The sequence below is a fragment of the Sus scrofa genome, chromosome 15 (genome assembly GCF_000003025.6).
Source record: "Sus scrofa isolate TJ Tabasco breed Duroc chromosome 15, Sscrofa11.1, whole genome shotgun sequence".
NCBI lineage: Eukaryota > Metazoa > Chordata > Mammalia > Artiodactyla > Suidae > Sus > Sus scrofa.
Window position 1 is genome coordinate 39592860 of NC_010457.5, and position 13324 is coordinate 39606183.

General features: G+C 39.7%; 1 protein-coding gene across 4 annotated transcripts in view; it reads left to right on the forward strand.

The window, feature by feature from the left end:
- The window catches only part of NEIL3 (nei like DNA glycosylase 3), a 216241-nt gene that overhangs the window by 176787 nt on the left and 26130 nt on the right, over positions 1-13324 (forward strand). For all 4 annotated transcript variants that reach the window (XM_021076035.1, XM_013984008.2, XM_013984011.2 and 1 more), the window contains one exon: positions 6229-6356. In XM_021076035.1, coding sequence (XP_020931694.1) covers positions 6229-6356 — 128 coding nt within the window. The remainder of the gene's footprint in view (positions 1-6228; positions 6357-13324) is intronic.

The following is a 13324-nucleotide window of genomic DNA, read 5'->3' on the forward strand; positions in this document are numbered from 1 at the left end:
GAATCATGTCATCTGCATACAGTGACAGTTTGATCTCTTCTCTTCCTATATGGATGCCTTTGATTTCTTTTGTTTGTCTAATTGCTGTGGCTAAGACTTCCAAAACTATGTTGAAGAGCAGTGGTGAGAGTGGGCATCCCTGTCTTGTTCCAGATTTGAGTGAGAAGGCTTTCAGTTTTTCCCCATTGAGGATTATATTTGCTGTGGGTTTATCATAAATGGCTTTGATTATATTCAGGAATGTTCCCTCTATACCCACTTTGGCGAGGGTCTTGATCATGAATGGATGTTGAACTTTGTCAAATGCTTTTTCTGCATCTATTGAGATGATCATATGATTTTTGACTTTTTTCTTGTTAATGTGGTGTATGATGTTGATTGATTTGCGTATGTTGAACCATCCTTGTGAACCTGGGATGAACCCAACCTGGTCATGGTGTATAATTTTTTTGATATGTTGTTGGATTCGGTTGGCTAAGATTTTGTTGAGAAGTTTTGCATCTATATTCATCAATGATATTGGGCGATAGTTTTCTTTTTTGGTGGTATCTCTGCCTGGTTTTGGAATGAGGGTGATGGTGGCCTCATAGAATGTCTTTGGGAGTATTCCTTCTTCTTCAACCTTTTGAAAGAGTTTAAGGAGGATGGGCACCAATTCCTCTTTATATGTTTGATAGAATTCACCTGTGAAGCCATCTGGTCCTGGGCTTTTATTTGTAGGGAGTGATTTTATGACCTCTTCAATTTCATTTCTAGTGATTGGTCTGTTCAGTTGGTCTGCTTCTGCTTGATTCAGTTTTGGCAGGCTGTAAGATTCTAGAAAATTGTCCATTTCTTCCAGATTGTCAAACTTATTGCCATATAGTTGTTCATAGTATTCTCTTATGGTTTTTTGAATTTCTGCTGTATCCGTTGTGATTTCTCCTTTTTCATTTATAATTTTGGTGATTTGGGTTCTTTCTCTCCTCTTTTTAGTGAGTCTGGCCAGGGGTTTATCAATTTTGTTCACCTTTTCAAAGAACCAGCTCTTGGTTTTATTAATTTTCTCTATTGTTTTTTGAGTCTCTATTTTATTGATTTCTTCTTTGATCTTTACAATTTCCTTCCTTCTGCTGACTTTAGGACTCCTCTTGCCTCTTAAACCCACTCCACCCAGGCTTTTGCCTCCTGTCGCTTTTCTACAATTCTTGTCGCTCCTCACCTAGATGTTGCTGAATGCAATGGTCAGGTCTCAGATTTCCTTTTTCTTGATGTGCTAGCAGTACTTGACTCCTCTTCTCCTTGAGACATGTTCTCCCTTGGCTTCCAGGATACACCCTTGCTTTGTTTGCTCCTACCTTGCTGGCGGCCTTCTCGGTCTCCTTTGGTGGCTCCTCCTCCCCAACATGATAACATTACAGGGTTCTCAGTGTCAGTTCTTGGGCCCCTTTCCTTCTTTATCTCTGTTTTCTTGCTCAGCTCATCCAGTTTCAAAGCGTTAAGAGCCATTTGAATTGCTGACCACCAAATTCCTGTCTCCAGCCTAGACCTCTCTCCTGAACTCCACACCCATATCCAACTGCTGACTTGACCTCTCCACTTATGTGTCTATTAGACATTTAAAACTTGATCTTCCTCTCCCGTCTTACCCCAGATTCCATCTTCGCAAACCTTCATCTCAGTTGATAACACTGCTGTTTTTCCATCTGTTCAGGCCAGAAATCCCCTGTAGTCAGTGTGCCAGCGAGTCTCCTTTGTTCACCTTCAGGACGCATCCACAGATCTGGCCCAGATATGGCATCCGGACACAGGTCTCCTTTGTCTCTTGTCTGCTTTGTTGCAGTAGTTGCCTTCTGTTGCGTTTCTGTTGGAGAAAAAGCCAGACCTTAGAGTGGACCTTGTGGGCCACAAGATCTGATTCTTATCTTGTCAGACTTCATTTCTCCACCATCTTCCCTATTTTTAGTGCTCTAGCCACCTGGCCTGTTTTCTGTTCTACATATACCAGAAACACCTGCCCTAGGACCTTTGCATTGCCCTTCCTTTTGCCTGGATCATGACTTACTTGCAACTCCTTTAAGAGTTGCGTAAATGTCATTTTCCCAATGAAATTATACCTACTTCATTTAAAATTGCCCTTACCTAGTCTTGATTTCTTTTTTTCATCTTGATTTCTTGTAAAAATGTTCTGATAACATTGTTACTCTGTTTCTTCTTCCTCTTTCTCCTCAGACTATAAACTCCATAAAAGCAGGAGGCATTTATTTTTTTCATTGACATCACTTGCATTTAGACCCCACTGTGTGTGAGGTTGACAAAATTTTCTAAAAATCCAATTCCACAGCCAAGAATGGTGCATTTTTAATGGGGAGGGTTGTGTCCAGATGTCTCACACCACCTTTGTCCTCAGAGGATGTCAAAGCTGTAGACACAGTGAAGTGAATAAGATGAACTGTGGTAGCTGTTGACTGTGAGTTTTAAATTAAATGGTGTACATTCTCGTCAAAGCTATTAATTTAGTGATATGAGCAGACTTCACAAGAGGTAGTTGGGACCCATTTACTATTGTATTAGATATTGTGACAGCATTGTTTATTTCAAAATTACCTTGCCTGTCTCTTTGCCAGGAGCCATTATAAAACATGGTAAAGTAAGAATAAGGTTAGGGATAGAGGTCTGACAGGAAACAGAGATGTCATTGAGTGAGAGCAGCTCAGTCATGTGGTTCCCCATTTGAGGAGGTAGCAAAATGATGTGATTAGATTTAGAGCAGAACAGTGAGAGACAGTGATGTGGCAATCACAGAAGAATTTTCAATCATCTATTGATTGGTATTCAGTCAATCATCTATTGATTGGTATTCATCTATTGATCAAGTATAGTGGTTTCACTGTTCACTGGGTGGTCAGGCCGTACCAAAGGATAGACTAGAACATGGGTGTGACTACAGTCCAAAGGCAGATACATGACCCTGGAAGAAACTAGTGCCCGATGCCACATTGCTGAGAAAAGACAACATGCACACCAGGTTCAAGGGGTACAACGTTTGCTTACAGCCAGAGGAGAGAGTGCATGGGGCCCCAGTGGATCTAGTCCGGGTCACTGAGGGCAGTGTAATTGCACCTGCCCCACTTTCTGCCCTCCCCCTCGGGCTGGAACCCAGAACACTGGAGTGGGGGTGTGCCTGAGGGCCATTGACCCAAGCAGGTGCTTAAACTGGACATAGGAGTGAACTTGAACTGGGAACAGGAAAGGAATTCCTCACAAGGGGTCAAGCACAGGCCTTGAGGCTTCTGCCTCTCCCAGAAAGAAGAGATCCAGGTCCAAGACAGGGTGAAGGGTGTGACAGTGACATGATGACCTTTTCCTCCATATTGGGTAGATGTTGGGCTTTCCATTTAACTTGTGAAACTTAAGGGGTAATGCAAGCACTGGGGTGACAGACCCTCCCAACCAAGAAGTAGAGAATGCCACTGTGGTATCTTGGGCTGTACAGATGAAATGGGGTCAGATCATACCCAGCCTCTGCTGGGAACCCTGACAGAAACCAGAGGACTTCAGAGGGCATGGTTAAAACCAGCTGCTAGTAAAGTATTTGGGGAGGGGAATAAGAGGTGCTTGGCATGGAGCAATGGAAACACAAAGCCCTGAACCATTAATTTAGAAAATGAAGATTTAAAATGTCACAAGACCTTACAGCAGAGATCCTAAAAGTGTAAAGCCTAATATCTTGAGGCAGAGATTACTCATAACAGATCTATATCTGCTCTGTATATCATCATCTTCAGAGTCTCCTGGCTAGTTTCTAAGAACTTTCTACCTACTAATTGGTTGTCATGGGAATGCACCTTGAAACCTATCTTAATCTTCACTTGGCTTGAAGTGTATATAAGTGGCAGCGTTAAGTCTTGTTAGGTAGAAAAACATCAAACTCTTGGTGCTTCTCAGTCCAGGGTTCTAACTGATTCATTTACAAAAACGAGGCAAATGTGAAAGATACATTTCCCTCATGAGTACTCAGGCTCGTGCCAGTGCTTGAGCATCACTGATTTGCCCTAGAGTTCATCCAGGAAAGAGAAATCAGAGGCAGATGCTCTGAGGACATGGTGACACATGTGCCTGTAGTTCCTGATGCTAGATCCTCCCACAGTTTCTTTTTTGTGATTCATGCAGAACTGCAAGGCTGTAACTTTTAGGTGCTTCTGTGCATTTGTTCATTGGTCACTATAAGTCTGTGATTGATTCCCCAGTTTTCATTTTGCAAAGGAGGGTGTGTAAAGCCAGTTCCCTGAACTTCACACAGTTGAGAGATTCCAGCATTGGCTGTAGCCATTCCACTTGTGAATGGATTTAATGGGAGAATAGCGTGTTCTTAGTCTCCTCAAGCTGCTGTAACAGACTGGGTGGCTTGAACAACAGAAATTTATTTTTTCATAGTCTTGGAGTCTAGAAGTCCAAGATCAAAGTTCCAGCCAGTTGGTTTCTGGTGAAGCTCTCTTCCTGGCTTGCTGATACCACTTTCTTCTCACTTGGCCCTCCCTCTGAGCACGCAGGAGGGAGAGAGTGTTCTTGGCCATCTCACTGTATAAGAATATTAATCCAGTTGGATCAGGGCCCTATCCTTACAACCTGATTAAACCTTAATTACCTCTTAAAGGCCCTATTTTCAAATATAGTCACAGTAGGGGTAAGAGCTTCAGCATGAGAATGTTGGAGAAGACCCAATTTAGTCCTTAGCAGTTCTCAATATATATTTATATATACTTTAATATTTATTATCCCTTTATTCCTTTGAGCTAAATATTGCAGTTGTGTCTTTTTAAACACAGACCAATTTAGTAAAGAACAGAATAGACATATGCGCTTAAATACCCAGAATGACAGGTGTCTGTAAACCAAAAGTCTGAGAATCATTGAACAATACCGTTCTTCCATAAGTGGAGGGCAAGTTATTATTTGCTCATAGACTGTATCTAAAACTGTTTTATAATAGTCTCCCTGACACACATGATGGAAGGCTACCACCACCTCACCCATACCTCACCAGGATTTTATCCTGGATCTTCAGAGAATCCTTAAGTCCATCTGAGAGAAAAGGAAATAAAAGTTAAAAGTATTTGAAGATATTACCTTAGATGAAGTTATGTCTTAATACAACTATATGTACCTACTGCATCTTACATAACTGTCATGTATTTATAATATTTTAAAATTTTATTACATTTGAATACAAGTTAAATAATATTTATAAAACTTATGTCTCGAGAATAAAAAAAGTGACGCCAATATACATACTGCCCAGCTTAAGAAAAAGAGCATTATATGTGTCATCATTTTCTGCAACATTATGTCGTTGTTACTCAGAAGGCTAGTTGAGGTATTTAAAAAAATGATGCGTTAGCAACTTCTCAAGGGGATCTAAACTCAATCCATTCCTTTTCCTCACCTACAGAAGAGCTGAGATTTTGAATTTATAATTTCCTTGATCTTCTTTGTAATATTCAGTACGTGGATTGTAATCCTAACAATAGTTCTGCATGGTGATAATGGAAAAGTGTAGTGGGTTCTTTTCCTTTATTCTAAACATTGCAAATGGGGAAGAGAGAGAAGCAGACCTCAAATTAGTTTTGCCTGCTCAGGGGGACCCCAGGCTTTATCCCTCAAGGACCATGAGAACTGAAGCCCTTATACCTTAGCGCTGGTAAATGCCTTTCTGATAAAAGCTAGCTTCTTGCCTTTGGGGTTCTCTCTCACTCCTACTTGGTTTTTGACCTCTTATTCTTCCTTTCCTGGCATGTGAGTTCATCTTTACAGGTCAGAATATCTTGTTTTCCTATTTTATCCCCCATTTTTTGGTTGTTTTTAATCCGAATGCTCTTCCGAGGACCTTGGCTGTATTGCTGGAAATGAAATGCTCTGTGCCCAGCTTTTAGCTTTAAAGCATTCACATTATTTTTCTGTGCTTTCTTTTTATATGCACAGAGCTATATGGTCCTAGAAGAAAATCATTTTGATTGTGTGCCAATTACTTTTTTTTTCACTTAATTATTTTTTGGCCTCTCTTAAAACGACTACAATAATTTGATAAAATGTATGTAAACAACTGATTACATTACTTGACTTGTTGGAGATTCTTCTTGCTGGGATGCACCTGGGCATGAAGTTATATAAAAACATTAAGAATTAAATTATGATTTTGTTTTGAGTTTGTATGTGTGTGTTTACATGTGCGCATGTATTTTCTCTTAGGCTATTGCACTGAATAATAATAAACTTTGCAGCCAGAATTCCTTGAGACTGCTTAATGGACACGTTTACAGTGGTGTGGAGACTCTGGGGAAGGAGCTCTTTATGTACTTTGGGCCAAAAGCTTTACGGTAAGATAAACTTGTACAATACATCTTATCTCTCTATGTTTAAAGATGTGTAGAAGGCTTTTCTTGCAGTTTGCTGCATGTCGCATTTAATCATGTAGAAAGTACTCTATTTTTAAGAGAGCTGTAACACAAGAGGTTGAGATTCTATCCTGGAAAGCAATAAGCAGAAGAGGCATAAATTGTGATGTCATCCCTACTTGGCGGGCTAGTCAATTTATTTCTTTGAAAAAAAAAAAATGATAGTCTGTCAGAGCTTTCCAAGGGATATTTAGAGCAATACAGCTCTGTTTTGCTTGTCTCCAAACTCTCTCTGCTGCTCTTTCCCCATCTCGTTTTCACCAAATGTTTATTGCATTTAGCGACATCAGTTTCCTTATACTTATGACAGCTCCTAGGTTGGCTTAAATGTATCTCTGGATTTTTATATTTTTCTGCCTTCTTTCCCTGAAGCCTTGTAAAGAAATGGAAACTTACTTATAAAATTAAAAACTTTCAGGAGTTCCCTGTTGGCTCAGTGAATTAAGGACCTGGCATTGTCACTGCTGTGGTGCAGACTGGATCCCTGGCCCAGGAACACAAACTTTGCACTGATGTAACCGGTTCTCCGCTGTTTCACAGTGCTTATAGAAATTCATTGGCTAACATGTTGATTGATTCAATGATAAAAATGTCAAAATGTATCTTATCATCATCTAATTTTTGCAAAAAATACAAAAAAAAAAAAGGCCTGAGGATTACCATGTCTATCAAATCTTTATCTTCTCAGAGTTTAGCCTAAGCTATTGCAAACTGTAAAGTTTGGATCACTTCTAATATTACTTTAAGATATGAAACAGTTTTCAACTCCTTAAAAGAAAAGTTCTGTTACTGGACCCCATACTTCTAACTGAAGGTGAATAATGGACACAGAGAGGTGACATGACTATGTGATTGCTATTTATCGCATCTCATCTATCGCAACATTTAGCATTCATGTAATTGCTTTTCCTTTGAAGTATAATGGTCACAGTAATAATGGTCACAGAGAGGTGATATGACTGTGTGATTGCTATTTATCGCATCTCATCTATCGCACGTTCAGCATTTACGTAATTGCTTTTCCTTTGAAGTATTCTCTCTCCGTTGTCAGCAGCCGCTGTCCTTGGACAACATTGTCCCTTCGTGGTTTCTTTTAGTCTGGAATTGATAACCTCAGCATTCGCCTACCGGTCTGTGCAGTAGTGATCAGCCGCAGGCTACATTATTGTTGTATAGATTGATGTGATTGAAAATTCTTTGCTCTGAACAGAGTAGACACAGTGGGAGCCATGTAAGATAGTTGAAAACATTGATATGTTATTGATCTCTGGTGTGAGGTGCAGATTTATTTCTCTAGGATGAGAGGGAGGTTTTTATCAAATGTTCTCCACAAGACTGATAAGAAGGGAATCATTTCTCAGTGCAGGGCTGTCAGTAAGCATTCCATGAAATTCTAAACAAACTAAGTGAACTAGTTCCATCCCTGGTAGGTACGTGTGTCAATATATGGATGGGGAGCAGTGCAGCTTACTCCCTTTCAATTCCCTTCAGCCTTGACTACTGTTTGATGTCACAGCTCAAAGTCATTGGCAAATCAGCAGTTTGAATATAAACAGAGCAACCTAAAATCAATCAACTATAGTCTCTTTCACAATTTAACATAACCTATAGAAATGCTCTCCCAACCTAAGCTTCTTAGGAGGATGGATGACTATGGCAGAGAAATGGGATCCTTGTGTGAGGCTGCAGGTTAGGGACTGTGAGATAGAGATATAGTCCTCATTTTTGACCTCTGTTTTCTACACTGGTCTGCACTTTCAGAAAGCTGATAGCTGGAAACATACTTAACGATCACTTACAATGTCCCCTCCATAGGCAGCTTTTCATAATTAAAATTGCCCATGGATTTCAGTGCATCTTATAGGCCAGGCTATGAATCTTCCTGGGATTCATTTGTTATGAAAGTGGAATACCAGCCTAGCCTTCTGGAAGAGGAACGTGGAAAACCCACGCTTCAGAAAGATACAAATTAGAGTGTGACTATTTCTGTTGCTGAAAGATGTATCAAGTGCTCAGAATAGTGCCAGAAACTAATAAAAGTGATTGGGTATACATTTATTTTAGGAGCACAGTTGTGATGTTATATGTGATTAATACCTATACTATTTCTGAACACTTTATAGAAGCTCTCCATCTGTAACACAAAAAAAATGATTTTTAATTTTTTGTTAAGCCTGTATCAAATACTCATTAGAGCAAACTGAGAAATAATGAACAAACAAGAATAAATTTATACCGTCATAATCCCACTACTGAATATAATGCCGGTTAACTGTATTGCCAGTCCTATGCGTGTATATGTATCTGTTAGTCTATTCACCCACCCTACAAGCTGCTATTTTCAATCAAAATGAATACAGCTTATGTACTGGACTATATGTGTATAAAAGATATAAATATCTTTTAAATGAATGTCTTTTACCAAAACACTTTTACCTTTCCAATTTGTGATTTATATGACTCTGATTATTGCAATTATCACACATACTCAGAGACTAGAAACTTGTCTGAAATATTTTGGAGGCTTTGCCCTTTGAGAGAAGCATTGATGTTATCACTGTTGTCATTTTGTGGTTTATTGGGGTTTGAGTGATAGGATCCTCTAAAGAGAAATGAAAGACATAATGTGACAATCCTTTTAGTTTGCTGAAAAGTCTTAAAGGAATCCATGACATGCTACTTATTTGTGAGTTTTACAGTTTAAACGTAGTTGTAATCTGTTGAATAATATGTTAGGAAAAGTTGGCATGTGATAAGGATTCTAAACTAAATTACATACTTTAGAGTAGTAAATAACCTGCTGTTTGTCTGTCCAACATGCTCACTTTTCTTTGGGAAACAGCATTTCTTTTAGAGACTCGTCATCTGGCTACCATCACCACAGAGTTCACAGAGTTCAAGTTGAATTTAACATAATCTCATACACAGTCGATTGGGTGAGTCTAGGTTCTTTTGTGAACCTTCTCATCTGGAGCTGAGAGCATTAGGCTGTGATGGAGGCTGGGGTGTGAGGCCTCAGGACTTCTAGGTGGCTATTGGCTTGTCAGGAAAGACAGTGTCAGGGGATGGAAAATCTGGCCTCCATCAGGCAGAGAGAGAATCCCTTATTCCCTCTGTTCCCAAGATCTTGCCGCATTCCTGCTTTTCTTGCAGTTTGATTCTTCAGCCTTTCCTAATAGTCCACAAGCTACCAAATAGCCCTTAATGCCTAAACCTTTTTGAGTTGGATCTCTGTCTCTTGCAATTTAAGAAGACTGACAAAGTAATCTATAGGTAGAAAAATACATATTTTTAGTTTTTGAGGTGGTATAACTTTTATTTTCTATTTCAGTTATGATAATGCTTTCATATGTAACTGGAGAAAATATGGAAATCTTTACCTCAATCATTTACTTTCCTTTCTGCACTTGGCAGAGCCTACAGGGTCACTAGTTCTACCACTTTCTTTTTCTTCTTTCTTTTCATGATATACATCATTTTATTGCAATTTTCCCTATATTTTAAAGTAATATATAAGCCAAATATAAAACATTTAGTTCCAAAAAGGCTAAAGGAAAAAGTATATATATATATACTTATATAATTACTTATATAATTATATACATATATAATTACTATCATTGAAAAAAATACTTAAGTTTTTATAAATATCCTATATAAAATTCAGATTGTATACATACCATATGTCCATATAATTTACATTACATATGTGTGACTTACGATATTGCATGTTACAGTTTTTATGTAAATAGGAATTTTAATCTACATTTGTCTTTTTTTTTTTTTTTTTTTTTGCTTTTTTTAGGGGCTCACCCATGGCATATGGGAGTTACCAAACTAGGGGTGGAATCACAGCTACAGCTGCCAGCCACAGCCACACCATAGCTCATGGTAATGCCAGATCCTTAACCCTCTGAGTGAGGCCAGGGATCGAACCTGCATTCTCATGAATCTTAGTCAGGTTCATTACTACTGAGCCACAACAGAAACTCCCTATATTTGTGTTTTTTACCAATTATATTGGTCAGTGACAAAATATACACATACCATACATTATTATTGTTATTAATGTGCACAGAATGTTCTGCTATATAGATGTATCATTTTTTTTTAGTCTAACTGCTGATTAACATTTTCTCTCATTATTCACTTTAATAAATAACTTGCAGTTAACATCATTTGAGCACATATCTTTTACCATTTTGATGTTTTCTTAGGATAAATTCCTAGATATGAATTTGCTAGTTCTTGGTTGCTGATGTTTTATTATATCCATTTTGAAGGCATATGGGAATCTATCATGAATGGAAAACAAAGCATCTGCTGCTGGCTGCACAGGAGGGAATGACCTGTTCATGGTCTGCCGCAGCTCTGACTGTGGAATATCGATCCCCACTCGTGCAAGGTTTTACAACTCGAGAAACATGTTAATACAAAATCCATGTGCAGCATTGTAATGCTTGTGGAAGGGGTGGAGAACCTTATAGCACATTCACCTGGCATGGTTTTCTCAACAAATAATTTCAATTTTTAAATTGATTTTAAATTATTTGCCTCATAGCTTTAACATCTGGGACATCTTTGGCTCTGGTTCTCTTGACTAATTTGGCTCTTGACACTGTTTTATTCTTTATCTTATTTTCTTATGTGTCATAATTTTGTGGAATCTCAGATAGCATGCTTCAAAGAACAATAGAGAACAAGTTATATAATATTTAAGTCTAGAATTAGTAATGCCTCTTCTATCAGGTCATTAGTGTGGGGGATTGAGTGAGTCTAGTAGGTGGTTGAGCTTGGTTGTGTTTTGCTGTATTGTAGTACCTTCAATGCCCCAGCAATTTCAAAACCTTTAGGTGCTCCTGTTACTGTATGCCTCAGTTGTGGCTTGGCTGGCTTCTCTGTTTTTCCTCCACTCTTAGCGTTCAGCAGGCCCTGCACATCCTTTTCCTAAGGGAATCCCTCCCCACTCCTCCCCCACCTTCCTTGATGGTGAACTGCTTTTGCCTGTTGCTCAGGGAGAGGTTCGTGATGTGGGAAATGGAGATTCTTGTTTCTTCTGTACCAGCTTTAATCTTGGGCATACCCTGAGCACATGGGCCTCAGGGTTGCAGTTTTCTCAAGGCTGCTGCCCCTCTACTCCCTAAGGTAGCTGCACATCCTCAGGTGATGGGGTGGCCTCAGGTCAGAGAGAGTCTGCTTCCTCTCTCCCACCAGAACGGATACCTCCCTGTATCATGGCAGGATACCATGCCAGAATCCATTCCCCACCTCACCCCTAGAGGCAAATGGCCTTTGCTTCCACTCATCCTTACCAGTAGTGTACTTGGCCGGGGCCTGGAGGCAGAAGGTTTCTTGCCATCCCCAGTGGCAGCCTGCTTGTCCCTGTTACTTGGTGCAAGACTTCCACTGAGGGCAGGAAGTTTCCCATTGCTCCTTCAGGTACAGATAGCTTTTTGTTTGTCCCTCTCCCTCAGCTAGAGCAGCTTAATACTTTTTAAGACTTCTGCTTCATCTAAGAAGCATGTTCGAGAAGCAAGGAGACAGGGTTTCATACAGGCAGGTGCCATGCCACCAAGGGTGACTTTCAGGTTCCCTGCCATGACTCACATCTTACTTGTGTGCAACTAATTTGTGAGTGTGCCCATAGAAAAGAGCTTGCAACTGATGGGGTACTCTCCTTGTGTCTGGGACTCTGGGGGTTGTAAATTGTCCTACCAGCCACACTCCAGATTTAAAAGTTGATTACAAATATTAGCTGTTTTCTTATCCACTTTTACAATAGCTGTCTCTTTCACCCGTACTCTGCCATAGATGGAACAACTTATGAGTCTTTCTTACCAAGGAGGGGCATGTCACTCTTGAGAATTTATTTTACCCAGCTGCCTGTTACCTCATGTCTCTGATGGGCTCAAGAAAATTTAGAATTTTGTAAATATTGTCACTTTTCTCTTCTTGTTAGCATAGGATATATTTTCACTTATACATCCTAAATAGAAGCAGAGCTCCCTTCCTTTTCAACATAGTGAAGACCACATCTTTTTTTTTTTTTTTTTTTTTTGTCTTTTTGCTATTTCTTGGGCCCTTCCCATGGCATATGGAGGCTCCCAGGCTAGGGGTCGAATCGGAGCTGTAGCCACCGGCCTACGCCAGAGCCACAGCAACGCGGGATCCGAGCCGCGCCTGCAACCTACACCACAGCTCACGGCAACGCCGGATCCTTAACCCACTGAGCAAGGCCAGGGACTGAACCCGCAACCTCATGGTTCCTAGTCGGATTCGTTAACCACTGCGCCACGACGAAACTCCAGACCACATCTTTTTATACTCTTTCTCTGAATTACCAGCATGAGTTTTACAATCTTTATATTCAACTATTTTAATGCTATTATGCTTTGACCACTTGATCATTTTCAAAAGCAGCTGCCTTATTTGCAGTGTGTAGTTGTCATTAATCTGAACCTGTGACAGTACCATTGTTGATGCTATTTATGTTTGCTGAAAGATAGTCAGATTGTTCTATAGTGATAGCCAGGAAGAAGGTGGCTGATGGCTAAAAAAAAAAAAATAGTATCAAGTCATATTTATTGTTTTCTTTTAGGCAGTTATTTCAAACTAGAGGAATTTTCATGCTTTAGTTTGGACATAATTCTTCTATTAGAACTTTGGTTTCAGTTTAAAGGCCGGCTCAAACAAGTTCAGTAAGTTTTATGAGACTAAGTGTTTTGTGATACATGGAGATAATGCAGTCAGGCTTCAGGTAGAGATGGAAGCAAAGACTAGATGCTATGAGGACTTTGCATTTCTTGATTCTGTTCCACACTGAAATGCGCTCTAGGCTGCCTCCGCAGACAGGCTTGCCCTGGTTTTTCTGGAGCCTGTATCAGGCAGCA